This window comes from Vigna umbellata, chromosome 2 (genome assembly GCF_029865625.1).
Source record: "Vigna umbellata cultivar VRB3 chromosome 2, Vumbellata_1.0, whole genome shotgun sequence".
NCBI lineage: Eukaryota > Viridiplantae > Streptophyta > Magnoliopsida > Fabales > Fabaceae > Vigna > Vigna umbellata.
In genome coordinates, this window is record NC_142166.1 from 41,091,823 (window position 1) to 41,119,602 (window position 27,780).

General features: G+C 35.8%; 1 protein-coding gene and 1 pseudogene across 17 annotated transcripts; one reads left to right on the forward strand and one right to left on the reverse strand.

Annotated features, from left to right (window-relative positions):
- Nucleotides 1–1,850: 1,850 nt before the first annotated feature.
- On the reverse strand, nucleotides 1,851–23,908 carry LOC148204022 (protein SHOOT GRAVITROPISM 6-like). 17 transcript variants are annotated; one of them, XM_088106845.1, is made up of 19 exons: nucleotides 23,647–23,906; nucleotides 23,470–23,558; nucleotides 22,980–23,391; nucleotides 22,807–22,897; nucleotides 22,673–22,727; nucleotides 22,429–22,560; nucleotides 17,106–17,223; nucleotides 16,376–16,507; nucleotides 16,086–16,224; nucleotides 15,474–15,552; nucleotides 15,302–15,365; nucleotides 14,974–15,077; nucleotides 14,700–14,805; nucleotides 13,628–13,850; nucleotides 13,455–13,545; nucleotides 13,321–13,375; nucleotides 13,014–13,208; nucleotides 7,513–12,427; nucleotides 1,851–2,191 (listed from the first exon to the last, which is right to left on the reverse strand). In XM_088106845.1, the coding sequence occupies exons 9-14, from the start codon at nucleotides 16,135–16,137 to the stop codon at nucleotides 13,830–13,832; spliced, it is 426 nt and encodes a 141-aa protein (XP_087962971.1). In that variant the 5' UTR covers nucleotides 16,138–16,224; nucleotides 16,376–16,507; nucleotides 17,106–17,223; nucleotides 22,429–22,560; nucleotides 22,673–22,727; nucleotides 22,807–22,897; nucleotides 22,980–23,391; nucleotides 23,470–23,558; nucleotides 23,647–23,906; the 3' UTR covers nucleotides 1,851–2,191; nucleotides 7,513–12,427; nucleotides 13,014–13,208; nucleotides 13,321–13,375; nucleotides 13,455–13,545; nucleotides 13,628–13,829. The 17 variants fall into 17 exon arrangements, with proteins under 17 accessions (XP_087962971.1, XP_087962975.1, XP_087962973.1 ...); XM_088106849.1 differs by having other exon boundaries at nucleotides 7,513–7,692; nucleotides 7,787–7,890; nucleotides 16,086–16,507; XM_088106847.1 differs by having other exon boundaries at nucleotides 7,513–7,890; nucleotides 10,921–12,427; nucleotides 16,086–16,507.
- A 515-nt stretch (nucleotides 23,909–24,423) lies between these two features.
- On the forward strand, nucleotides 24,424–27,127 carry LOC148204023 (putative hexosyltransferase MUCI70; annotated as a pseudogene).
- The last annotated feature ends 653 nt before the right edge of the window (nucleotides 27,128–27,780 follow it).

The following is a 27,780-nucleotide window of genomic DNA, read 5'->3' on the forward strand; positions in this document are numbered from 1 at the left end:
AAAACTTATGAAATCAATTTTTGACCCACACTTGTGTAATTTGTGTTTCCTTTGTGCAAGATGCACATAATTAATTGCTTTAATCCTTCATATTCAACTTAAGCATTTTTGTAGATGTACAACTTAAGAAATAATCAAATAGGATTGAGTAAATAACTAGTTATTGCACCAATAAATATGGTGAAATATATCGTCAAGAACAACTACATTTGTTGTACATAACGACTTTCATACTACACATACTCTTGATTGGATAACCACTTACTGCACCAAAAGGAATATGATCTTTTATATTGAATTTAAGCATTTTTTTATTCGTACATAACTAGCTTTGGAATAACCACATAGGACTTAAGACATAACCAGTTACTGTACCAAAACTTATGAAATCAATTTTTGACCCACACTTGTGTAATTTGTGTTTCCTTTGTGCAAGATGCACATAATTAATTGCTTTAATCCTTCATATTCAACTTAAGCATTTTTGTAGATGTACAACTTAAGAAATAATCAAATAGGATTGAGTAAATAACTAGTTATTGCACCAATAAATATGGTGAAATATATCGTCAAGAACAACTACATTTGTTGTATATAACGACTTTCATACTACACATACTCTTGATTAGATAACCACTTACTGCACCAAAAGAATATGATCTTTTATATTGAATTTAAGCATTTTTTTATTCGTACATAACTAGCTTTGGAATAACCACATAGGACTTAAGACATAATCAGTTACTGTACCAAAACTTATGAAATCAATTTTTGACCCACACTTGTGTAATTTGTGTTTTCCTTTGTGCAAGATGCACATAATTAATTGCTTTAATCCTTCATATTCAACTTAAGCATTTTTGTAGATGTACAACTTAAGAAATAATCAAATAGGATTGAGTAAATAACTAGTTATTGCACCAATAAATATGGTGAAATATATCGTCAAGAACAACTACATTTGTTGTATATAACGACTTTCATACTACACATACTCTTGATTGGATAACCACTTACTGCACCAAAAGTAATATGATCTTTTATATTGAACTTAAACATTTTTTATTCGTACATAACTAGCTTTGGAATAACCACATAGGACTTAAGACATAACCAGTTACTATACCAAAACTTATGAAATCAATTTTTGACCCACACTTGTGTAATTTGTGTTTCCTTTGTGCAAGATGCACATAATTAATTGCTTTAATCCTTCATATTCAACTTAAGCATTTTTGTAAATGTACAACTTAAGAAATAATTAAATAGGATTGAGTAAATAACTAGTTATTGCACCAATAAATATGGTGAAATATATCATCAAGAACAACTACATTTGTTGTATATAATGACTTTCATATTACACATACTCTTGATTGGATAACCACTTACTGCACCAAAAGTAATATGATCTTTTATATTGAACTTAACGACTTTCATTCAACACATACTCTTGATTGGATAACCACTTACTACACCAAAAGTAATATGATCTTTTATATTGTTAAGCATTTTTTTATTCGTACATAACTAGCTTTGGAATAACCACATAGGACTTAAGACATAACTAGTTACTGTACCAAAACTTATGAAATCAATTTTTGACCCACACTTGTGTAATTTGTGTTTCCTTTTTGCAAGATGCACATAATTAATTGCTTTAATTATTCTACTTTGTTGTGATATGATTTAAGTCTTATTCAAGTGCAAGATTGGATGATCACTTATTTTTTATTAATGATTTCGTCAATTGTACAGAACTAGTTTAAATCATAACCACATATTGCTCAAGGTATAACTAGTTACTGCATCATATTGTCAAGTTTTTTTTATATAAAAACAACATGATATAAAACTTAGAACATAACACACATTACATAACCACTTAATATAGCAACTGAACCATGAAACTAACTTTAGTACTTTATAAATTTGACTACAAAACACATGCATGTAAAGACAGACAATATTCCACTGACAATAAAGATAAATCTGAAATACAAAATAAGAAATTATGAAAGTCCTAAAATTTTTCAACATTTAATGTTCTTGTTTGATCCACTGTCTACAAGTTTTTCGTTGTTGTCAACCGGTGGAATGAATTTGCTAAGGATGTCATCAATGGAACGTATCGAAGGCTTGTTGGTAACAACTTGTAGTGATACACGAACTAACTATCAATTGGAAGCACCTGCAAATACTGACACTATCAGTGAAAGTTGTCAAAACAAGTTAACAACAGGAATCAAAACATGGCAATATTATTAAATTTAGATGGCCATACAAGCTATCAACAGGAATCAAAACACATGAACCAGAATCAATTGAAACAACACAACATATATACTTCCAATTTCCAAATATAGCTCAATTATTATCTCTGCAGAACTTAAAAGCATCGAACATAAATTTAAGCAGCCCATCCTCTTGCTTCCTTTTACTCATTTCATAACTCAAAACACCCAATAGTTATACAATGGTTATTAGTCAATTTTTACCACATCTACAAGTCTAATAAAAGTTACACTTAACCATGTTTTAACTTTTATAATTTATGCACTATCAACACCACCACTCTTATCTTAGTACATCCTGAACTTGTTTCTATAAAAAGATTCACATACTAGATATTGAAGTAATAATTAAGAAAAAGAAGTTTAAAAATAGCACTAATGAAGTCAGGAATGTTCAAGCCATTAGAGAAACGACCGGTGGCTCTTCCTGTTAGGTAGTCAATGCCATAAGGAGGAGCATCAGCTCCAGCTATAGTTGACAAATAATTGTTGTTGCCATTATCTACAAGCGCGTCCCCAAACACTAGACTATGATCAATATTCTAAACATTGACATTAGACTATGATCAATTCCACCTTCAAACCGAAATATTTAGTACAAATTTCAATAACATTGTGTGTGACAGTGTGGATGCTTTTTCATCCTTTAGAAAGCTTTAACTATTTTTAAGTATGAAATGCTTCTTATTCTGTTGAAAGCTTTAACTATTTTTCAGCCTTGGCACTGCCCATAAAACATCATCTTGAAGCTATATAAAGTAAATTCTTATTCATCATTACTCGTTATTGTTAAATTTATATTTCCCAGTTCATACATGTAATCTAATTTATAACACCACAAAACATGAAACCATTCTTCCAGGTCATAATAATCTCAAATACTAATACCCAACTACAATTCTTGTAATATTCATTATCTCCTCAAAAATCTTTTTTTCTTAAAACAAACTATCATTCCAATCCCAAGTACAACCAAGAACATAGAAGAAACGATCATAGTGCTATCATCCAAGCAATTAAACATTCAAATCAAAGTATCTCTTCGTACCTTTTTCGATTTCTTCCCTTACTCCAAAATCCTACTTTCCCTTTTCATCTTTGTCTCCCAATTCTAACATCTCCTCTCTGATATACCACCACTCCCTCTCTCGGTGTTTCTCACTACCTCAACTACCAATAGCAGGTATTGCCAACTAAACCTAGAGTGAACTTTAAAAAAACGTACAAAGAAAATAAAATCACCAAAATTGGCATGCTCCAAAACCAGGTAGCCAAGATTTTCACGTCCATGCTGATAGAAATCTCCAATTTTACCATCATTCAAAATGTTAGCCTACTAATAACACCAATTTATCTTAAAATGTTTTTTTTGGCCAAGGTCTCTTTAAAATTCCAGAAACCACAAGATGCACATGTCCTTTAAAAATCAAATGGTCTAGCAAAATTAGGCAGATATAGTGTTTGCAATTGGGAGACATAATCAAGCATTATTAATTTGTGTCAAGTTCATGGAACAAAGCTGCATTCTTGGTATCTTTATGAAGGTAAAAACCTTCCATCAACCGGTCCAGTGTGAGGGCCTGTAAATTTAACAAAGGGCCTTTGGGCCTTATGTGGGGCAGTCAGGCCCATCAGACTAAGGCCAACTTGACCTTAGGAGGGGCTCTTCAGAACCCATTCTCTTCCTTGAACCTCATTTCTTTTCTCTCTCTAAACTCTTGTGCCCTAAAGCTCTCTCTGCCTTCTCTCTAGATTTCCAACACTCTAAACCGTAAGAATTCGAGATAGGCACTGCTCAAGCGTTCGCGGCGTAGGGAGCTTCATTTCTACCGAACGTTTTCTCCGTTCCGACCGGGTGTGGTGGAATTTTCGTGGTGTGAGACACTATAAAGGAGCGTTCCTGTGAGCTTGGTAGTTCAACTCCGAGGTAAGGGGAGCTAGATCCTTTTCTATGGGTTGAAATTGTATTTTGATATTTGCTGCATGAATTGTATGCTGGAAATTTGTGATTGTGGATGTGGTTGGGCTGAGATGATATTTGAGATTGGTATGTTGATGTATGTATTCTGTTGGAGGGGGTGATCAAGTGGAAGGTAAGGAAAGTATACACTGTTTTGAACAAGCTGATAGAGTCTTGGGTCACTTTGAGAGGAAGTGAGGTAGTGATTTTGGGAAGTAAGGATTTTGAGTACATTTGGGTTGTTGGGATATCTTAGGTAAGTCATTTGTGACTTGTTAGAGTCATCAAACTGATCAAAACAGGTGTAAAATGGTTGCTGTCAACTGGTATGGGGCTGGACGACATCTGGTTCGCGCCCAGCGCCCTCCGGGGGCGCCCAGGCGCGAGAGTCTCGGAAAAAGTCGCGCCCAGCGCCCCTCCTGTGGCGCCCGGGCGCGAGGTGTTTGCAAAAAGTGGCTTTGTCTTTGTTTTTGATAGTTTTTGGGGTTCCGGATGTCCGTTTTGGACGTTTCTTAAGTCGTTTTGGAGGTTTTGAACCCTTCCGGAACTGTTGGTGATGGTTTCAAAGCCATTTTCTTTGTCTAAGTATGAGTTACGGGGTTATGAGTTGTTTAGTGGTTCTCTTGGGACTGTTATTGTCTGGTAATGTGTATTGGATTGATTAATGTTGTTTGCTTAACAGATTGTCTTGTATGTGGGATGTTTGGAATGCATAGTATGATGAGATTTATGTGGAAAGTGTATGAATGTATGATTAATATTGTTTGCTTAACAGATTTTCATGTACATTATGTATGAGGTATGAGTGGTTGGAAATAATGTGGTTGTGAACTATAATGATGTATATGAGTATGAATTGGACATCTCAGGGTGAGATGACTGAAAGTGGTTGTGTGGGGTGTTGATGTTGTTCTGTATAACTGTATGGAACTTTGAACTGGTATGTCTATCCCTACACTCGAAGCACTGTTCATACTCAGATAGAGGAGAGCAGTGTAAGTGGTGAGAGTAGAGGGAGGTCCTCGTCTATAGTCTTAGAGTTTAGATTGGGGGATTTACCTTGCATAGTGTTGGGGAGTGTCAGCTGAACTACGCAAGTGCAAAGACGACCAATAGTTCGATAATTATACAAATCCGGATGAGTCGTGTGAGTGTTTGAGTCATGTTTTTAAAGGGTATGTTGTTAGTTGTTTTTTATATGTGATTTAGCATGATGACATCAATTAATTGTACTATATGTATAACATGCTTTTTATATCTAGCTCACCCGTGCTTCTGTGTTGTGTGCTGCTTTTGTATGTTTTTCTTTGCGATGATCATCCACTTGGATGGGAGCAGATGTTGTCGAGGAGGTTTCCTTGGAGCAAGAGCTGGAGGAGAATGATGCTGCTGCACAGTCTACTTAGGATTTAGATATTTAAACCTTTGGAGATTAAATACTCTAAAATGTCTAAGTTTAAAACTCTGTATTATATTTTGGATGACTGTAATTCCGTATTTAATTGCAAGTCATACTCTAACTGTTCTCTTTATTGAGAATGTTGACTCCTAAATTATATGATGTGGTTACTATATTTTGGGATGTCACATCCAGCATGTACCCTGCCTTTTTTTTCTTGTTCTCTAGTAATGTGAATTTCAATTTTGACAAGCTTCATCCACATCTTCCCTCATGGCAAACATGAAACCATTCAATTTCAAGCAAATTATTTGTCCAAGTGGAAAATGAAAGGGGGGAGGGACAACTACATTTCAAACCTTGAATCACTATTTTTTCAACCATCTATTAGATGAAGACCCGGGAATGGTGCTTTTCTATCAAAAAATATTATGTCAACCAGCTTATCATCCAATCCCCAAAATATCAGAAAAGCTTTTATTTTAGGAAATCATCTTTCAAATTAACATAAACATAGTCATGGTCACCTTAGGCTTCCTTACCTCTCTTACTGCAAAGGACAGTAAAACAAATCAATCGAATCTTAAGGCAACACCAATTATCAAACCTTCTAATCCTCAACTCTCTTGTCTGGATCTTAAACTGATCATGGCCAATGCAGCATCACAGATAATATCCATATTACGTGCCAGTCAGATAAATTAAATTTTAGCAAAAGTAGGCAAATATAGAATGTTTGCAATTGGGACACATGCCACACTATTCGAGGATTATTAATCTGTGTCAAGTTCATGGAACAAAGCTGCCTTCTTGTTATGTTTATGAGGGTTAGAAGGTTTGCTAATTGGTGTTACCCAAACATTGAAGGTAAAAACCTTCTATCAACAGGTCCAGCATGTAAGCTGCCATTTTTTATGCTCTAGTAAAGTGAATTTCGATTGTGAAAGCCTTCATCCAAATCTTCTCTCATTGATAATTTGAAACCATTCAATTTCCACCAAATTATTTGTCCATATGGACAATCAAAGGGGGAGGGAAAGCCACATTTCAAACCTTGAATCACTATTTGTTCAACCATCTATTAGATGAACACCCAGGAATGATGCTTATCTATAAAAAAATATTATGTCAACCAGCTTAACAACCAAACCCCAAAAATAAGACAAGCTTTTATTTTAGGAAACCATCTTTGAAATTAAAATAAACATAGTCATGGTCACCTTCAGCTTCGTTACCTCTCTTACTGCAGAGCATAGTAAAACAAATCAATCGAATGTTAAGGGAACACCAATTATCAAACCTTCTAATCTTCAACTGTCTTGTCTGGATCTTAAACTGATCATGGCCAATGCAGCATCACAGATAACATCCATAGTACGTGCCAGTCAGATAAATTAAAGTTTAGCAAAAGTACGCAGATATAGAATGTTTGCAATTGGGACACAGATGCCACACTGTTCAAGGATTATTATTGTGTCAAGATCACGAAACAAAGTTGCCTTCTTGTTATCTCTATGAGGGTTAGAAGGTTTGTTAATTGGTGTTACCCAAACTGTGATGGTAAAAACCTTCTATCAACAGGTCCAGCATGTTTGATTTTGAAAGCCTTCATTCAAATCTGCTCTCATTAATAATATGAAACCATTCAATTTCCACCAAATTATTTGTCCGTTTGGACAATGAGAGGGGGAAGGGACAACCAAATTTAAAACCTTTAATTAAATACAAATTAACGATATGAAACAAATTAAATACAAATTTTTAAGGTTTGATTGAAAATTACCACATAACCAGAAGTATGATAAAAAATTCTAACATACCATGAAACGTTTTAAACAAGAACATTATAGTATTCATACCTCAAAATCAAGCATAGGAGGACCACTTTCGGACAACAAAGAGGCATTTAGCAGATTGTGGAGATTGCATGTAGCCAAAAAAGCTATATCTTGATCTTTTTTATACTTGACATAAGAAGATATGAATGTGAATCCATCTGATAATACTAGTTGATATTTTAATTGTCTTCATATTTTAATCTAGTGAGAAATCACACATTAAATACAAAAGAAAACGAATTGAATATGAACAATACATAACTAAAATATAAAATGCTTTAAAGACCATACTTACAAGTCCAATATTGTAGGGATAAGCCTTGGTAGGGCAGTCTTTAACTGTGCTCGTGTTATGAGACCTACCATCTGCCCCAGTGCTTCTACAGATGCCACACGAACCTAAAACGAAATAAGTTTAAATAAGAAAAAGATCAAAAACAATCAAGTAAAAAAGTCATAAATTATACACTAAAATACTCATCTATGTTCATCAACCACACAATTACATGAACACCCTGGAGTGATGCTTATCTAACGAAAAATATTATGTCAACCAGCTTACCATCCAATCCCCTAAAAATAAGACAAACTTTTATTTTAGGAAATCATCTTTCAAATTAAAATAAACATAGTCATGGTCATCTTCACCTTCCTTACCTCTTAGTGCAGAGGACAGTAAAACAAATCAATCGAATGCTAAGGGAACACCAATTATCAAACCTTCTAATCCTCAACTCTCTTGTCTGGATCTTAAACTAATCATGGCCAATGCAGCATTATAGATAACATCCATATTACGTGCCAATCAGATAAATTAAATTTTAGCAAAAGTAGGAAAATATAGAATATTTGCAATTGGGACACATATGACACACTGTTCAAGGATTATTAATGTGTCAAGATCACTGGAAAAAGCTGCCTTCTTGTTTTCTCTACGAGGGTTAGAAGGTTTGTTAATTGGTGTTACGCAAACTGTGATGGTAAAAACCTTCTATCAACTGGTCCAACATGGAAGCCACCTTTTTTTTTGTGCACTAGTAAAGTGAATTTCGATTTTGAAAGCCATCATCCAAATCTTCTCTCATTGATAATTTGAAACCATTCAATTTCAACAAAATTATTTGTCCATATGGACAATGAGAGGGGGGAGGGACAGCCACATTTCAAACCTTGAATCACTATTTGTTAACCCATCTATTAGATGAACACCCAGGAATGATGGTTATCTATTAAAAAATATTATGTCAACCAGCTTAACATCCAATCCCCAAAAATAAGACAAGCTTTTATTTTAGAAAATCATCTTTCAAATTAAAATAAACATAGTCATGGTCATCTTCAGCTTCCTTACCTCTCTTAGTGCAGAGGACAGTAAAATAAATCAATTGAATGTCAAGGGAACACCAATTATCAAACCTTCTAATCCTAAACACTCTTGTCTGGATCTTGGACTGATCATGGCCAATGCAGCATCACAGATAACATCCATATTACGTGCCAGTCAGAAAAATTAAATTCTAGCAAAAGTAGGAAGATATAGAATGTTAGGAATTGAGACACATGCCACACTGTTCAAGGATTATTAATCTGTCAAGATCACAGAACACAGCTACCTTCTTGTTATCTCTATAAGGGTTAGAAAGTTTGCTAATTGGTGTTACCCAAACTGTGATGGTAAAAACCTTCTATCAACAGGTCCAACATTAAAGCTGCCTTTTTTTTCTGCTCTAGGAAAGTGAATTTCGATTTTTTACGCCTTAATTCAAATCTTCTCTCTTTGATAATTTGAAACCATTAAATTTCCACCAAATTATTTGTCCATATCGACAATGAGAGGGGGGAGGGACAGCCACATTTCAAACCTTGAATCACTATTTGTTCAACCATCTATTGGATGAACACCCAGGAATGATGCTTATCTATCAAAAAATATTATGTAAACCAGCTTAACATCAAATCCCCAAAAATAAGACAAGCTTTTATTATAGGAAATCATCTTTCAAATTAAAATAAACAGTCATTGTCACCTTCAGCTTCCTTACCTCTCTTACTGCAGACGACAGTAAAACAAATCAATCGAATGTTAAGGGAACACCAATTATCAAACCTTCTAATCCTCAACTTTCTTGCCAGGATCTTAAACTGACCAAGGCCAATGCAGCATCACAGATAACATCCATATTACGTGCCAGTAATATAAATTAAATTCCAGCAAAACTAGGCAGATATAGAATGTTTGCAATTGGAACACATATGCCACACTGCTGAAAGATTATTAATCTGTGTCAAGTTCATGGAACAAGGGTGTCTTCTTGTTATCTCTATGAGGGTTAAAAGGTTTGCTAATTGGTGTTACCCAAACTGTGAAGGTAAAAACCTTGTATCGACAGGTCCAGCAAGTAAGCCACCTTTTCTTTTGTGCTCTAGTAAAGTGAATTTCGATTTTGAAAGCCTTCATCCAAATCTTCTGTCAATGATAATTTGAAACCATTCAATTTAAACCAAATTATTTGTCCATATGGACAACGAAAGGGGGGAGGGACAGCCACATTTCGAACCTTGAATCACTATTTGTTAACCCATCTATTAGATGAACACCAGGAATGATGCTTATCTATCAAAAAATATTATGCCAACCAGCTTAACATCCAATCCCCAAAAATAAGACAAGCTTTTATTTTAGGAAATCATCTTTCAAATTAAAATAAACATAGTCATGGTCACCTTCAGCTTGCTTACCTCTCTAAGTGCAGACGACAGTAAAACAAATCAATTGAATGTCAAGGGAACACCAATTATCAAACCTTCTAATCCTAAACTCTCTTGTCTGGATCTTGAACTGATCAAGGCCAATGCAGCGTCACAGATAACATCCACATTACGTGCCAGTCAGAAAAATTAAATTCTAGAAAAAGTAGGCAGATATAGTGTTGGCAATTGAGACACATGCCACACTGTTCAAGGATTATTAATCCGTCAAGATCAATGAACAAAGTTGCCTTCTTGTTATCTCTATGTCGGTTAGAAGGATTGCTAATTGGTGTTACCCAAACTGTGATGGTAAAAATCTTCTATCAACAGGTCCAACATGTAAGCTGCCTTTTTTTTCCCCTCTGGAAAGTGAATTTCGATTTTGAAAGCCTTAATTCAAATCTTCTCTCTTTGATAATTTGAAACTATTAAATTTCCACCAAATTATTTGTCCATATGGACAATGAGAGGGGGTGGGACAGCCACATTTCAAACCTTGAATCACTATTTGTTCAACCATCTATTAGATGAACACCCAGGAATGATGCTTATCGAAAAAAAAATATTATGTCAACCAGCTTAACATCCAATCCCCCATAAATAAGACATGCTTTTCGTTTAACAAATCATCTTTCAAATTAAAATAAACATAGTCATGGTCACCTTCAGCTTCCTTACCTCTCTTAGTGCAGAGGACAGTAAAACAAATCAATCGAATGTTAAGGGAACACCAATTATGAAACCTTCTAATCCTCCACTCTCTTGTCTGGATCTTAAACTGATCATGGCCACTGCAGCACCACAGATAACATACATATTCCGTGTCAGGCAGATAAATCAAAATCTAGCAACAGTATGCAGATACAGAATGTCTACAATTGGGACACATATGCCACACTGTTCAAGGATTATTAATCTGTGTCAAGATCACGGAACAAAGCTGCCTTCTTGTTATCTATATGAGGGTTAGAAGGTTTGCTAATTGGTGTTACCAAAACTGTGAAGGTAAAAACCTTCTATCAACAGGTCGAGTCTGTAAGCTGACTTTTTTTTTGTGCTCTAGCATAGTGAATTTCGATTTTGAAAGCCTTTATCCAAATCTTCTCTCATTTATAATTTGAAACCATTCAATTTCCACCAAATTATTTGTCCATATGGACAATGAGAGTTGGGAGGGACAGCCACATTTCAAACCTTGAATCACTATTTGTTTAACCATCTATTAGATGAACACCCAGGAATGATGCTTATCTATCAAAATATATTATGTCAACCAGCTTACCATCCAATCCCCCAAAAATAAGACAAGCTTTTATTTTAGAAAATAATCTTTCAAATTAAAATAAACATAGTCATGGTCACCTTCAGCTTCCTTACCTTTCTTAGTGCAGAGGACAGTAAAACAAATCAATCGAATGTTAAGGGAACACCAATTATCAAACCTTGTAATCCTGAACTCCTATGTCTGGATCTTAATCTGATCATGGTCAATGCAGCATCACAGATAACATCCATATTACGTGCCAGTCAGATAAATTAAATTCTAGCAAAAGTAGGCAGATATAGAATGTTTGCAATTGGGACACATGCCACACTGTTCACGGATTATTAATCTGTGTCATGATCATGGAACAAAGCTGCCTTCTTGTTATCTCTATGAGGGTTAGAAGGTTTGCCAATTGGTGTTACCAAAACTGTGAAGGTAAAAACCTTTTATCAATAGGTCCAGCATGTAAGCTGCCTTTTTTTTGTGCTCTAGCAAAGTGAATTTCGATTTTGAAAGCCTTCATCCAAATCTTCCCACATGGATAATTTGAAACCATTCAATTTCCACCAAATTATTTGTCTATACGGACAATGAGAGGGGGGAGGGACAGCCACATTTCAAACCTTGAATCACTATTTGTTCAACCATCTATTAGATGAACACCAAGTAATGATGCTTATGTATCAAAAAATATTATGTCAACCAGCTTAACATCCAATCCCCAAAAATAAGGCAAGCTTTTGTGTAAAGAAATCATCTTTCAAATTAAAATAAACATAGTCATGGTCACCTTCAGCTTCCTTACCTCTCTTAGTGCAGAGGACAGTAAAACAAATCAATCGAATGTTAAGGGAACACCAATTATCAAACCTTCTAATCCTCCACTCTCTTGTCTGGATCTTAAACTGATCATGGCCACTGCAGCACCACAGATAACATCCATATTCCGTGTCAGGCAGATAAATCAAAATCTAGCAACAGTATGCAGATACAGAATGTTTGCAATTGGGACACATATGCCACACTGTTCAAGGATTATTAATCTGTGTCAAGATCACGGAACAAAGCTGCCTTCTTGTTATCTATATGAGGGTTAGAAGGTTTGCTAATTGGTGTTACCAAAACTGTGAAGGTAAAAACCTTCTATCATCAGGTCGAGTGTGTAAGCTGACTTTTTTTTTGTGCTCTAGCATAGTGAACTTCGATTTTGAAAGCCTTTATCCAAATCTTCTCTCATTTATAATTTGAAACCATTCAATTTCCACCAAATTATTTGTCCATATGGACAATGAGAGTTGGGAGGGACAGCCACATTTCAAACCTTGAATCACTATTTATTTAACCATCTATTAGATGAACACCCAGGAATGATGCTTATCTATCAAAATATATTATGTCAACCAGCTTACCATCCAATCCCCCAAAAATAAGACAAGCTTTTATTTGAGAAAATAATCTTTCAAATTAAAATAAACATAGTCATGGTCACCTTAAGCTTCCTTACCTCTCTTACTATCACTACTGCAGCCAGCTACGCACTTCTGCAAGAAAACAGAAAACAAAGCACCTTAGGGGATATAAGCTCAGCGGTAGCAATCTTAGCTAGCTTCGCTATGAAAGCATAATACACGTCTCTTGTGTCAAGAGACCGAACGCCAAATGCCATCACTTGGAAAACTCCAGCCATGTTCCCGAACCGCTGAAAGACCAGAAAAGAGAATTAAAATAAATTAAAGAAAGGAATAATTGAGTAAAACCTAAGCATCGAATCTAAAACAAGATAGAGAGAGAAAGATAGAGTAAAAATGCACCTGACGTCCACCACGCGACAGGACGGCACATCAATCAAGAACACAAAGAGGATTCCTGAGAAAGACGCAAAGAATTGTGAGGATGAAATAGGAAGCGAAATTGAAGAAACGCAACGAAAAAAAGAAGTGATTACAGTGCGGCAATGTTCTTGAGAGAGGACATGGAGGCCTCTCTGACGGAGGAAGAGCCATCGGCGAGCATGGAGAGAAGAACATGCACAGCCTCTGCCAGAAAGAGATTAATTGATGATTGATTGAGATTAAAAGAAGAGTGAATTTAACGAATGTTCGGAGAAGGAGAACGTACCGGATGCGGGAATCGAAGTTGAGGAAGCCATGGAATTGAAGGTGCGAGAATCGCGAATGCGAGAGCAACATATATAGAGAGAGGAGTGGTATGGTGTGGAGACGTACCTCTAGACGGCAGGACACAGAAAATGCTGCGCTGGTTATGTCAGGCCTTCCGGAAATTAAATATAGTACTCCTCTCTTCCTTTTCCCATTCAATATTATGGGTTCCGTCCCATCAACTATCAACACAAGAACATTTCTTTACTTCTTTTGTTAGAATTTAAGATGCACTCCTCCTCTTCCCCCGAAAAACAAAATTTTCTAACAGCTAAAATGATTGGAAACTGTCTTTTAACAGCACAACAACCTATGTTATAATTAATTACAATTAATAATAATGTTTATAACATCTTTATTTTAATCAATTTTAAATAATTATGACAAAAATATTTATACTCAAAACCAATCAAAAGTTATTGTTAATATCAATTTAAAACAACTTTTATAAATCTAAAACTTATTATAGATAACAATTTGTAATTAAATAATAATGAATTTGAATTTTCAACACTTATTTACTCAAAAGTTCTCTTTATAACTAACTTTCTTTAAAGTAAACCAAGAAACTCAGGATACATGTTTTTTTCCCCAACCATGTAAGTCAATAAATTTATTATTTGTGAAAATTTATAATTACATGTCAAAAAGAAATGTTAGAATATATTATTTACTTTTAAGTTTTTGTTTTTGAAAGTGCTGATTTATATGATATTTTTAAATAAAATAGAGAGAGGAGTGTTATTCATACGATTTTTCAATCATTCAAAATACCCTAAATCTCAATGAAAAACATTAAAAAAAATTAATAACATTTCTTTCGGTTCAAAAGCTTTTACAGTGTTATATCAGAAACTCGAGTAAAACCCTAAATTTTTTCCCTATAAACAATGAAACCCTAAATTTATTTTCTTTCCCCATTCTACTACAAAATAAAAAAGGAAAGGTAAAAATTAAATATGAAACAAATTAAATACAAATTTCTAACATACCATGAAACGTTTTAAACAAGAACATTATAGTATTCATACCTCAAAATCAAGCATAGAAGGACCACTTTCGGACAACAAAGAGGCATTTAGCAGATTGTGGAGACTGCATGTACACAAAAAAGCTATATCTTGATCTTTTTTATACCTGACATATATAGATATGAATGTGAATCCATCTGATAGTACTAGTTGATATTTTAAGTGTCTTCATATTTTAATATAGGGAGATATCACACATTAAATAGAAAAGAAAACGAATTAAATATGAACAATACATAACTAAAATATAAAATGCTTTAAAGACCATACTTACAAGTCCAATATTGTAGGGATAAGCCTGGGTAGGGAAGTCTTTAACTGTGCTCGTGTTATGAGACCTACCATCTGCCCCAGTGCTTCTACAGATGCCACACGAACCTAAAACGAAATAAGTTTAAATAAGAAAAAGATAAAAAACAATCAAGTAAAAAAGTCATAAATTATACACTAAAATACTCATCTATGTTCATCAACCACACAAACAGAACATGTTCACAAAATTAACTTTTATATATGTATCAGCAAAAAAGGATCCAGAAAATTATAAAGACTCCTGTAAGGAGCAGAATGCAAGAACAAAAGTAAAAAAAAATAGTAGTGACCTTAAGGTCTCTTGAAGCTGCCCAAACTCTCAACAAAAGCTCAAAAGCTGAAATTAGAAATGACCTGCACTACATAAAGAATTAGAGATATTTCTCACTTGCAGATAAGAAATAAAGGGAACAAGATGTGTTGAATCAGAAAATAAACAAGAAGACTGTATATTGATCTCACATTACATCAGCATCTTGAGGAAAATGTGAAGGAAAGTCTATACTATATTGCCAAGACGCTTGACACCAACACTTAAATGCTGAAAAAAATTATAAATTATGAGTTAACTGGATCAGATTACCAGTAACAATAACATCTTTGAGCAATGTTAGCCAAAAATCATCCTCCCCCGTTCGCCTACCATAAAAAAATGAAAGTTCAACACAAAAGGATCATGAATTTTAAAAATTTATATTTTAAAACAATTTAAAAATATTTCAATAATGTATCAGCCATAATATAACACATTACCAACTAAACCTAGAGTGAACTTTACAAAAACGTACAAAGAAAATAAAATCACCAAAATTGGCATGCTCCAAAACCAGGTAGCCAAGATTTTCACGCCCATGCTAATAGAAATCTCCAATTTTAGCATCCATTCAAAATGTTAGCCTACTAATAACACCAATTTATCTTAAAATGTTTTTCTTTGGCCAATGTCTCTTTAAAATTCCAGAAACCAAAAGATGCACATGTCCTTTAAAAATCAAATGGTCTAAAACTACAACAATTCCAACAAACCTTGCCAAATTAATCAAAATCCACAACTCAAACCATCATACAACTTACAACTTCTCTTTAGCTCCTTCCTCGTTAACTTCTGAATTCTAGTAGTAATCATCTGATTTCTCACATGACTCAAATAACAAGTTCGGACACCATAGGCCTAGCCATAAACATTTTCTTTGATAGAAAAGTTCTTTAATACCTTCAGTACCAACCAACAATATAAGAATGATATAAACATAGACAAAGAATAAATTAGCTCTCCTTATTCCTTAATTTTGTTAGTTCCAACTATATATTTTGAAGTTCATAGTGATCATATTGACCAAACTCCAGCTTATGCACTGACTTACTTAAATCATGTGACCACAGCTGGCATCAGTGTGTCTAAAATCATCAACAGGTCCAGCATGTGATGCCTTTTTTTTCGAGTCCCCTAGTAAAGTGAATTTCAATTTTGACAACCTTCATCCAAATCTTCTCTCCTGGCAAATTTGAAACCATTCAATTTCCAGCAAATTATTTGTCCATGTGGAAAATAAATTGGGGGAGGGAAAACTTCATTTCAAACCTTGAATCACTTTTTGTTCAACCATCTATTAAATGAAGACCCAGGAATTATGCTTATCTCTCAAAAAACATTATGTCAACAAGCTTAACATCAAATCCCAAAAAAATCAGACAAGCTATTATTTTTAGGAAATCATCATTCAAATTAAAATCAACATAGTCACGGTCACCTTAAGCTTCCTTATCATCTATTAAATCATCTAACAAAATAAAATCACACAATAAAACAAATCAATCAAATGTGAACCTAACACCAATTATCAACCCTTCTAATCCTCAACACTCTTGTCTGGATCTTATATTGACCATGGCCAATGCAGCATCAAAGATAACATCCATATTCCGTGCCAATCAGATAAATTAATTTCTAGCAAAATTAGGCAGATATAGTGTTTGCAATTGGGAGACATATGCCACAATTATCAAGCATTATTAATTTGTGTCAAGTTCATGGAACAAAGCTGCGTTCTTGGTATCTTTATGAGGGTTAGAAGGAATAGTAACTAGTGTTACCCAAATTGTGAAGGTAAAAACCTTCCATCAATCGGTCCAGCATGTAACCTCCCTTTTTTTTCTTGTCCTCTACTAATGTGAATTTCAATTTTGACAAGCTTCATCCATATCTTCCCTCCTGGAAAAAATGAAACCATTCAATTTCAAGCAAATTATTTGTCCTAGTGGAAAATGAAAGGGGGGAGGGACAACTAAATTTCAAAACTTGAATCCCTATTTTTTTCAACCATCCATTAAATGAAGACCCGGGAATGGTGCTTATCTATCAAAAATATATTATGTCAACCAGCTTAACATCCAATACCCAAAATATAATAAAAGCTTTTATTTTAGGAAATCATCTTTCAAATTAAAATAAACATAGTCATGGTCACCTTCAACTTCCTTACCTCTCTTAGTGCAAAGGACAGTAAAATAAATAAATCAAATGTTAAGGCAACACCAATTATCAAACCTTCTAATCCTCAACTCTCTTGTCTGGATCTTAAACTGATCATGGCCAATGCAGCATCACAGATAACATCATATTACATGCCAGTCAGATAAATTAAATTCTACCAAAAGTAGGCAGATATAGAATGTCTGCAATAGGGACACATATGTCACACTGTTAAGGATTATTAATCTGTGTCAAGTTCAAGGAACAAAGCTGCCATCTTGTTATCTCTAATACGGTTAGAAGGTATGCTAATTGGTGTTACCAAAACTATGAAGGTAAAAACCTTTTATCAACAGGCCCAGCATGTAAGCTGCCTTTTTTTTGTGCACTAGTAAAGTGAATTTTGATTTTGAAAGCCTTCATCCAAATCTTCCCACATGGATAATTTGAAACCATTCAATTTCCACCAAAGCATTTGTCCTTACGGACAATAAGAGGGGGGAGGGACAGCCACATTTCAAACATTGAAGCACTATTTGTTCAACCATCTATTAGATGAACACCCAGAATGATGCTTATCTATCAAAAAATATTATGTCAACAAGCTTAACATCCAATCCCAAAAAATAAGACAAGCTTTTATATTAGGAAATCATCTTTCAAATTAAAATAAAAATAGTCATGGTCACCTTCGGCTTCCTTACCTCTCTTAGTGCAGAGGACAGTAAAACAAATCAATAGAATGTTAACGGAACACCAATTATCAAACCTTCTACTCCTCAACTCTCTTGTCTGGATCTTAATCTGATCATGGCCAATGCGGCATCACAGATAACATCCATATTACATGCCAGTCAGATAAATTAAATTCTAGCAAAAGTAGGCAGATATAGAATGTTTGCAATAGGGACACATATGTCACATTGTTCAAGGATTATTAATCTGTGTCAAGTTCATGGAACAAAGCTGCCATCTTGTTATCTCTAATACGGTTAGAAGGTTTGCTAATTGGTGTTACCAAAATTATGAAGGTAAAAACCTTTTATCAACACGTCCAGCATGTAAGCTGCCTTTTCTTGTGCACTAGTAAAGTGAATTTCGATTTTGAAAGCCTTCATCCAAATCTTCCCACATGGATAATTTGAAACCATTCAATTTCCACCAAATTATTTGTCCATATGGACAATGAGAGTTGGGAGGGACAGTCACATTTCAATCCTTGAATCACTATTTGTTTAACCATCTATTAGATGAACACCCAGGAATGATGCTTATCTATCAAAAAATATTATGTCAACCAGCTTACCATCCAATCCCCCAAAAATAAGACAAGCTTTTATTTTAGAAAATAATCTTTCAAATTAAAATAAACATAGTCATGGTCACCTTCAGCTTCCTTATCTTTCTTAGTGCAGAGGACAGTAAAACAAATCAATCGAATGTTAAGGGAACACCAATTATCAAACCTTCTAATCCTCAACTCCTATGTCTGGATCTTAATCTGATCATGGTCAATGCCGCATCACAGATAACATCCATATTACGTGTCAGTCATATAAATTAAATTCTAGCAAAAGTAGGCAGATATAGAATGTTTGCAATTGGGACACATATGCCACACTGTTCACGGATTATTAATCTGTGTCATGATCATGGAACAAAGCTGCCTTCTTGTTATCTCTATGAGGGTTCGAAGGTTTGCTAATTAGTGTTACCAAAACTGTGAAGGTAAAAACCTTTTATCAATAGGTTTAGCATGTAAGCTGCCTTTTTTTTGTGCTCTAGCAAAGTGAATTTCGATTTTGAAGGCCTTCCTCCAAATCTTCCCACATGGATAATTTGAAACCATTCAATTTCCACCAAATTATTTGTCTATACGGAAAATGAGAGGGGGGAGGGACAGCCACATTTCAAACCTTGAATCACTCTTTGTTCAATCATCTATTAGATGAACACCAAGGAATGATGCTTATGTATCAAAAAATATTATGTCAACCAGCTTAACATCCAATCCCCAAAAATAGGGCAAGCTTTTGTGTAGGAAATCATCATTCAAATTAAAATAAACATAGTCATGGTCACCTTCAACTTCCTTACCTCTCTTAGTCAAAAGGACAGTAAAATAAATAAATCGAATGTTAAGGGAACACCAATTATCAAACCTTCTAATCCTCAACTCTCTTGTCTGGATCTTAATCTGATCATGGCCAATGCGGCATCACAGATAACATCCATATTACATGCCAGTCAAATAAATTAAATTCTAGCAACAGTATGCAGATATAGAATTTTTGCATTTGGGACACATACGCCACACTGTTCAAGGATTATTAATCTGTGTCAACTTCATGGAACAAGGTTTTCTTGTTATTTCTATGAGGGTTAGAAGGTTTGCTAATCGGTGTTACCAAAACTGTGAAGGTAAAAACCTTCTATCAACAGGTTGAGTGTGTAAGTGACATTTTTTTTGTGCTCTAGGAAAGTGAATTTCGATTTTGAAAGCCTTTATCCAAATCTTCTCTCATTTATAATTTGAAACCATTCAATTTCCACCAAATTATTTGTCCATATGGACAATGAGAGTTGGGAGGGACAGCCACATTTCAAACCTTGAATCACTATTTGTTTAACCATCTATTAGATGAACACCCAGGAATGATGCTTATCTATCAAAAAATATTATGTCAACCAGCTTACCATCCAATCCCCCAAAAATAAGACAAGCTTTTATTTTAGAAAATAATCTTTCAAATTAAAGTAAACATAGTCATGGTCACCTTCAGCTTCCTTACCTTTCTTAGTGCAGAGGACAGTAAAACAAATCAATCGAATGTTAAGGGAACACCAATTATCAAACCTTCTAATCCTCAACTCCTATGTCTGGATCTTAATCTGATCATGGTCAATGCAGCATCACAGATAACATCCATATTACGTGTCAGTCATATAAATTAAATTCTAGCAAAAGTAGGCAGATATAGAATGTTTGCAATTGCGACACATATGTCACACTGTTCACGAATTATTAATCTGTGTCATGATCATGGAACAAAGCTGCCTTCTTGTTATCTCTATGAAGGTTAGAAGGTTTGCTAATTGGTGTTACCAAAACTATGAAGGTAAAAACCTTTTATCAACAGGTCCAGCATGTAAGCTGCCTTTTTTTTGTGCACTAGTAAAGTGAATTTCGATTTTGAAAGCCTTCATCCAATCTTCCCACATGGATAATTTGAAACCATTCAATTTCCACCAAATTATTTGTCTATACGGACAATGAGAGGGGTAGGGACAGCCACATTTCAAACCTTGAATCACTATTTGTTCAACCATCTATTAGATGAACACCAAGTAATGATGCTTATGTATCAAAAAATATTATGTCAACCTGCTTAACATCCAATCCCCAAAAATAAGGCAAGCTTTTGTGTAAGGAAATCATCTTTCAAATTAAAATAAACATAGTCATGGTCACCTTCAGCTTCCTTACCTCTCTTAGTGCAGAGGACAGTAAAACAAATCAATCGAATGTTAAGGGAACACCAATTATCAAACCTTCTAATCCTCCACTCTCTTGTCTGGATCTTAAACTGATCATGGCCACTGCAGCATCACATATAACATCCATATTCCATGTCAGGCAGATAAATCAAAATCTAGCAACAGTATGCAGATACAGAATGTTTGCAATTGGGACACATATGCCACACTGTTCACGGATTATTAATCTGTGTCATGATCATGGAACAAAGCTGCCTTCTTGTTATCTCTATGAGGGTTAGAAGGTTTGCTAATTGGTGTTACCAAAACTATGAAGGTAAAAACCTTTTATCAACAGGTCCAGCATGTAAGCTGCATTTTTTTGTGCACTAGTAAAGTGAATTTCGATTTTGAAAGCCTTCATCCAAATCTTCCCACATGGATAATTTGAAACCATTCAATTTCCATAAAATTATTTGTCTATACGGACAATGAGAGGGGGGAGGGACAGCCACATTTCAAACCTTGAATCACTATTTGTTCAACCATCTATTAGATGAACACCAAGTAATGATGCTTATGTATCAAAAAATATTATGTCAACCAGCTTAACATCCAATCCCCAAAAATAAGGCAAGCTTTTGTGTAAGGAAATCATCTTTCAAATTAAAATAAACATAGTCATGGTCACCTTCAGCTTCCTTACCTCTCTTAGTGCAGAGGACAGTAAAACAAATCAATCGAATGTTAAGGGAACACCAATTATCAAACCTTCTAATCCTCCACTCTCTTGTCTGGATCTTAAACTGATCATGGCCACTGCAGCATCACATATAACATCCATATTCCGTGTCAGGCAGATAAATCAAAATCTAGCAACAGTATGCAGATACAGAATGTTTGCAATTGGGACACATATGCCACACTGTTCAAGGATTATTAATCTGTGTCAAGATCACGGAACAAAGCTGCCTTCTTGTTATCTATATGAGGGTTAGAAGGTTTGCTAATTGGTGTTACCCAAACTGTGATGGTAAAAACCTTCTATCAACTGGTCCAGCATGTAAGCTGCCTCTTTTTTGTGCTCTAGTAAAGTGAATTTCGATTTTGAAAGCCTTGATTCAAATCTTCTCTCATTGATAATTTGAAACCATTCAATTTCCACCAAGTTATTTGTCCATATGGACAATAAGAGGGGGTAGGGACAGCCACATTTCAAACCTTGAATCACTATTTGATCAACCATTTATAAGATGAACACCCAAGAATGATGCTTATCTATCAAAAAATATTATGTCAACCAGGTTAACATCCAATCCCCCAAAAATAAGACAAGCTTTTAATTTTGGAAATCATGTATCAAATTAAAATAAACATTGTCATGGTCACCTTCAGCTTCCTTACCTCTCTTACTATCACTACTGCAGCTAGCTACTCACTTCTGCAAGAAAACAGAAAACAAAGCACCTTAGGGGATATAAGCTCAGCGGTAGCAATCTTAGCCAGCTACGCCATGAAAGCAGAATCCACGTCTCTTGTGTCAAGAGACCGAACGCCGAATGCCATCACTTGGAAAACTCCAGCCATGTTCCCGAACCGCTGAAAGACCAGAAAAGAGAATTAAAATAAATTAAAGAAAGGAATAATCGAGTAAAACCTAAGCATCGAATGTAAAACAAGATAGAGAGAGAAAGATAGAGTAAAAATGCACCTGACGTCCACCACGTGACAGGACGGCACAGCAGTCAAGAGCACAAAGAGGATTCCTGAGAAAGACACAAAGAATTGTGAGGATGAAATAGGAAGCGAAATTGAAGAAACGCAACGAAAAAAGGAAGTGATTACAGTGCGGCAATGTTCTTGAGAGAGGACATGGAGGCCTCTCTGACGGAGGAAGAGCCATCGGCGAGCATGGAGAGAAGAACATGCACAGCCTCTGCCAGAAAGAGATTAATTGATGATTGATTGAGATTAAAAGAAGAGTGAATTTAACGAATGTTCGGAGAAGGAGAACGTACCGGATGCGGGAATCGAAGTTGAGGAAGCCATGGAATTGGAAGGTGCGAGAATCGCGAATGCGAGAGCAACATATATAGAGAGAGGAGTGGTATGGTGTGGAGACGTACCTCTAGACGGCAGGACACAGACAATGCTGCGCTGGTTATGTCATGCCTTTCGGAAAAATTAAATATAGTAGTCCTCTCTTCCGGAAAAATTAAATATAGCAGTAATCATCTGATTTCTCACATGAGTCAAATAACATGTTCGGACACCATAGGCCTAGCCATAAACATTTTCTTTGATATGTGTCAAGTTCATGGAACAAAGCTGCGTTCTTGGTATCTTTATGAGGGTTAGAAGGAGTGAAAACGCACCCGACGTCCACCACGCGACACGACGGCACAGCAATCAAGAACAAGAAGAGGATTCCTGAGAAAGACGCAAAGAATTGTGAGGATGACATAGGAAGCGAAATTGAAGAAACCAACGAAAAAAAGAAGTGATTACAGTGCGGCAATGTTCTTGAGAGGACATGGAGGCCTCTCTGACGGAGGAAGAGCCATCGGCGAGCATGGAGAGAAGAACCTGCACAGCCTCTGCAAGAAAGAGAATAATTGATGATTGATTGAAATTAAAAGAAGAGTGAATTTAACGAATGTTCGGAGAAGGAGAAGGAGAACGTACCGGATGCGGGAATCGAAGTTGAGGAAGCCATGGAATTGGAAGGTGCGAGAATCGCGAATGCGAGAGAAACATATATAGAGAGAGGAGTGGTATGGTGTGGAGACGCGCCTCTAGACGCCAGGACACAGAACTGCGCTGGTTATGTATGCCTTCCGGAAATTAAATATAGTACCTTTCTCTTCCTTTTCCCATTTAATATTATGGGTTCCGTCCCATCAACTATCAACCCAAGAACATTTCTTTACTTCTTTTGTTAGAATTTAGAGTAGTAATAGGTTGCGCCTACGTGTCACTTATTTGACACGGTGACACGTCATATTTCATTTAAAACCTGCACAGTGGGTAAAATAGGAAACTGTGCATATTTTGAGAATTTTTTTCCCTCCCCTGCTCTCTACTTTCATTTTTTTTTCATGTGAACATAAACCTTTATTCCTATTCATTATTCATATTATATATTTGCAACTATGGCCAACATTCAATTTCTTGATTGACAGCTACTATTGTCCTGTTTTGCTTGCTAAGAAAGTTAGTGGCAACTTTGTTTCATAATGATTTAGTTGCATATGAAAGTACGAATACCTTTGGTATTTTTTTATCTGAGTACCTTTGAAACAGATTCTTTCCTTGAATCTAGTTAACACAAGAAGCTTTGTTTGTTTTGCTTTTTTATTTTGTGTTCTTATAGGTGCAAGTTTATCTAAATAGAGTCTATACCTTAATTGAAAGGTTACCTTATTTTGAAATAAGATTGATTTATGTTGTGTGGCAAGGACTATGGTAGAAACTTTTGAAGATAACAGGTACAAGTTTGGGTCTAAGAAATCGGCACTTAGATTAGTGGATATTATTGGGCTTGGATCTAGGCCTAAATTGGAGAAGAAACTTAAGTTTGCAGCAGATGTTTCTTCTGGAATCATTTTTGGAAGGGAGCTTGTGAATTCTCCTGCCAATGTGCTAACGCCAGGTTCATATTAAACTAATGTTTATATGTTGCAGATAGGTCAATTTGACTAAATTACTTACCAGGCTCTATAAAGAATGTAAAATAAAGCAAAGTTTTGAAAAAATTTAAAATTAATTCATATATCTCAACTTTAATCTTGTATTTTTTTTCATGGGTTTGGTTTGACCCCAATGTTTTTCATTTTTTTTCTCATTTTCTTTTAATAATATTTGTCATTTATATATCTCATTTTTTGTTTTAATACAGTGATGCCATTTATAATAAAAAAACTCAAGACTTGACTTTGGAACTTTGGCAATTAAAAGGTTATTGCATATTGAAATGCACACAAGGTCGTTAAATTCTACTGTTAATGACTTACAATTTTATGTTTCAACTCTATAACAGAGTAAATGAAATAACAATATAAGTCAATACCAGATGCAATGGACGTGATATGTGCATGTTTTTGTAGTTTAATATAGATGACAGAGATATTAATAAAGCTCTAAGAAAAACGAACCACGATGATTGAGTAGGTGAGTAAACGTAAACGACGGAGCTTAAAACGTGTCTTTGTCGGTGGCGGTTCCAATCAAAGCTTCTAACGTTGTCAGTCACCGGAACAGACACCACTTCGTCACGCGAAACTCTGACGGACCACGCTTGCACCTACACATTTCTTGGAAAAGGCGAGTTGGCTGCGTAGGAGGGAGGGACTCACTCTAGGGTTCGCTTTCTCTCTCTAAGTTTGGGTTCTTTCTCTGACCTTGCCTTAGATTCAAATTCTGAAGAGAGAAAATGAATCTTTTCACTTTCAAAAATTTCCCCCAGTTCTCTTTTCATGTCATTTCCATTTTTAAAAAAATCCACGTGGACCACTCACATTTTGACACGTGTCACGTGTCAAAATGTTGTCAAAACTTGTTAAAATATCATTATCTTTCAATTATTGTATTTAACCAGTCGTGCGCAGATTAAATTATTTTGATAGGTTGAGGAATAACGCAAAGTATTATTTGACTTGGAAAATAAAGGTTTAATCATTCATTAAGTCCCTATTTTCGCATGGAATCTCAATTTCGTCCCTTTCTTTTTGAAAATCTCAATTAGGTCCCAAATTTATGAAAATTGCAACAATTGGGTCCTTTCCGTTAAATTATCTCTAACGGTGTTAGTATGTGTTTCACATGGCACTCTGAGTCAGTTTCTTAACTGACGTGGCAACTGCGTTCTAGCAATGTGAGTGAGATACCTGGCTTGTCCCACAGCACCAACAAGGAGAACGCTTGTCATTCCTTTCAACGCCCCAAATGCAACTATGTACTTCGCCCAACTCATCCCTACCGCTTCAAACGCCACAGAGAAAGCAACTTTCTCGTCAACCTCTGAAAACCTCTGCATCAAACACAGGGTCACCGACAGAATGCAGTAATCCTTGTTTAGGTTTTTGTGGAGGAAGAATGCAACTTTTGCAATATCTAAACATTATAGACGCTTCGATGTATTTGCTGAGGCCGAGGCAAATAAAGCTGCTGGAAAGTATGATAGTGCCTCTATAGACTTTCAGATTGAGTTTTACAAGAATGAGGGACTGACTCCATATACAGAGGCCAAACTTCCTCTTATAAGTGGTAAGCTAAACTTCGTTTCCCAGTTGGATGACATGCCTCTACTTCTGCTTCTGCTTCATTTCTCAACCCTGATGGCTAAATTGCAGATGTTCCTGAAGGATGTGTAATTGTAAGAGAGCATGTTCCCATCAGCAACCTTTTTACTTGTCTTTGGTTCAACGAAGTTGACCGGTTCACTTCAAGAGACCAGATTAGTTTCTCAACTGTCAGGGACAAACTTTTGTCCAGGGTGGATTTTCATCTTTTCATGTTCTTGGATTGTGAAAGACGCAACTTTGTAGTTCAGGTAAAGATTTTATTTCGTTTGTATAAAACAATCTCAGATCAGAGGCTTCTTACAGAACAACATGATTGATCTGTAACAATATATTTTATTTTTTTAACTCTCTGCGAACAAACTTTTTAATAAATACAATTATTAAAGTAATTATTGTTAAATCAGTACATTTATCATACATGATTGGATAAGCTCGCTTCACACTATCAAGTTATAAACTTTTTACTCAACATGTATTGTGTTTACCGTGAAAGAATTGTTTTCTAATTACAAATTATATTATGAATGATAAGTTCGTGTGTTTTTTCAATAAAAGGATAGTTTGATAATTACTCAGGAAAACATGTTGATAATGAAGTCAACTTTATTGTCACTGATGATTTGTTTTTGTTGGTTACAGAAATACCATAGGGATATATTGGAACGTCTGGCTGCTCCGGTGGCATTTGCTCTCAGTCCTCCATTGCAACGTGTGCATGAAACATCATCAGAAAAGGTTGTCAGGAGGGGCTTTGGAAAGCACGGAAAAGATCGGAGACCGAGTAGTAGACGCCACCGGAAAGTTGTGGCCGGAGACAGGGACACACAAACATAGAAGCAAATTATACAGTTTTGGAAGTGTGACTATATCATTGATTTAGAGCCGGTGGTGCTGCTCCCCTCTTCTTTTTCTGTGAGATATGTCTTCCCTCCGACTTGGGGGATGTCGTTGTGCCTTCCACCTTGGAACAAGCCACCACCAGAACTGGTTTTGAATCATGCAAATGATCTAAGTTTTCTTTACCTGGAAGATGCCGCGGGATCCGAAGGGAAGAAAGGAGGAGTAGTTAGCGGCGTTGGCTTTGGTGAGACCGGCGACGATGATGAAGAGGAGGACGAGGAGGTGGAGGATGGAGGCGAGGTAGTTGAAGCGGGAGGAGCCCTTGGTGCTGGAGACGGCGAAGAGGCCAATGATGAAGAGGACGGCGACGGCGATGGGGTCGAGGTTGCTGTAGTCGGCAGAGAGGTGGTGGGCATGGATGAGGAACTTGTCGGGGTCTTGGTTGCAGAGAGTGGCGAAATAGGAGGTCCAGGAGCGTGCCACGGCGGCGCCGCCCACCACGTACTCCAGAAGGATGTTGCCGGATGCAATGTACGCCACGAAATCGCCGAGCTCCACTCTCAGGTACGCAAACGAATCGCCGAGCTCCACTCTCGTGAAACCACGGTCGAAACTCAAGTCTCTCCACTTGCTCGATCAGCCACGTCAGTTAAGAAACTGACTCAGAGTGCCATGT

Excerpts from the sequence above, each read along its gene's own strand:
- LOC148204022 (XM_088106850.1), bottom strand. The coding sequence starts at position 16,137 with ATGATTACTACTAGAATTCAGAAGTTAACGAGGAAGGAGCTAAAGAGA. Across the intron at positions 15,553-16,085 it reads GAAGGAGCTAAAGAGAAGTT|CATTTAAGTGTTGGTGTCAA; the intron begins GTAAGTTGTATG and ends AATTTTTTTCAG. Across the intron at positions 13,851-14,699 it reads CTTCTATGCTTGATTTTGAG|TTGATGGGACGGAACCCATA; the intron begins GTATGAATACTA and ends TTGTGTTGATAG.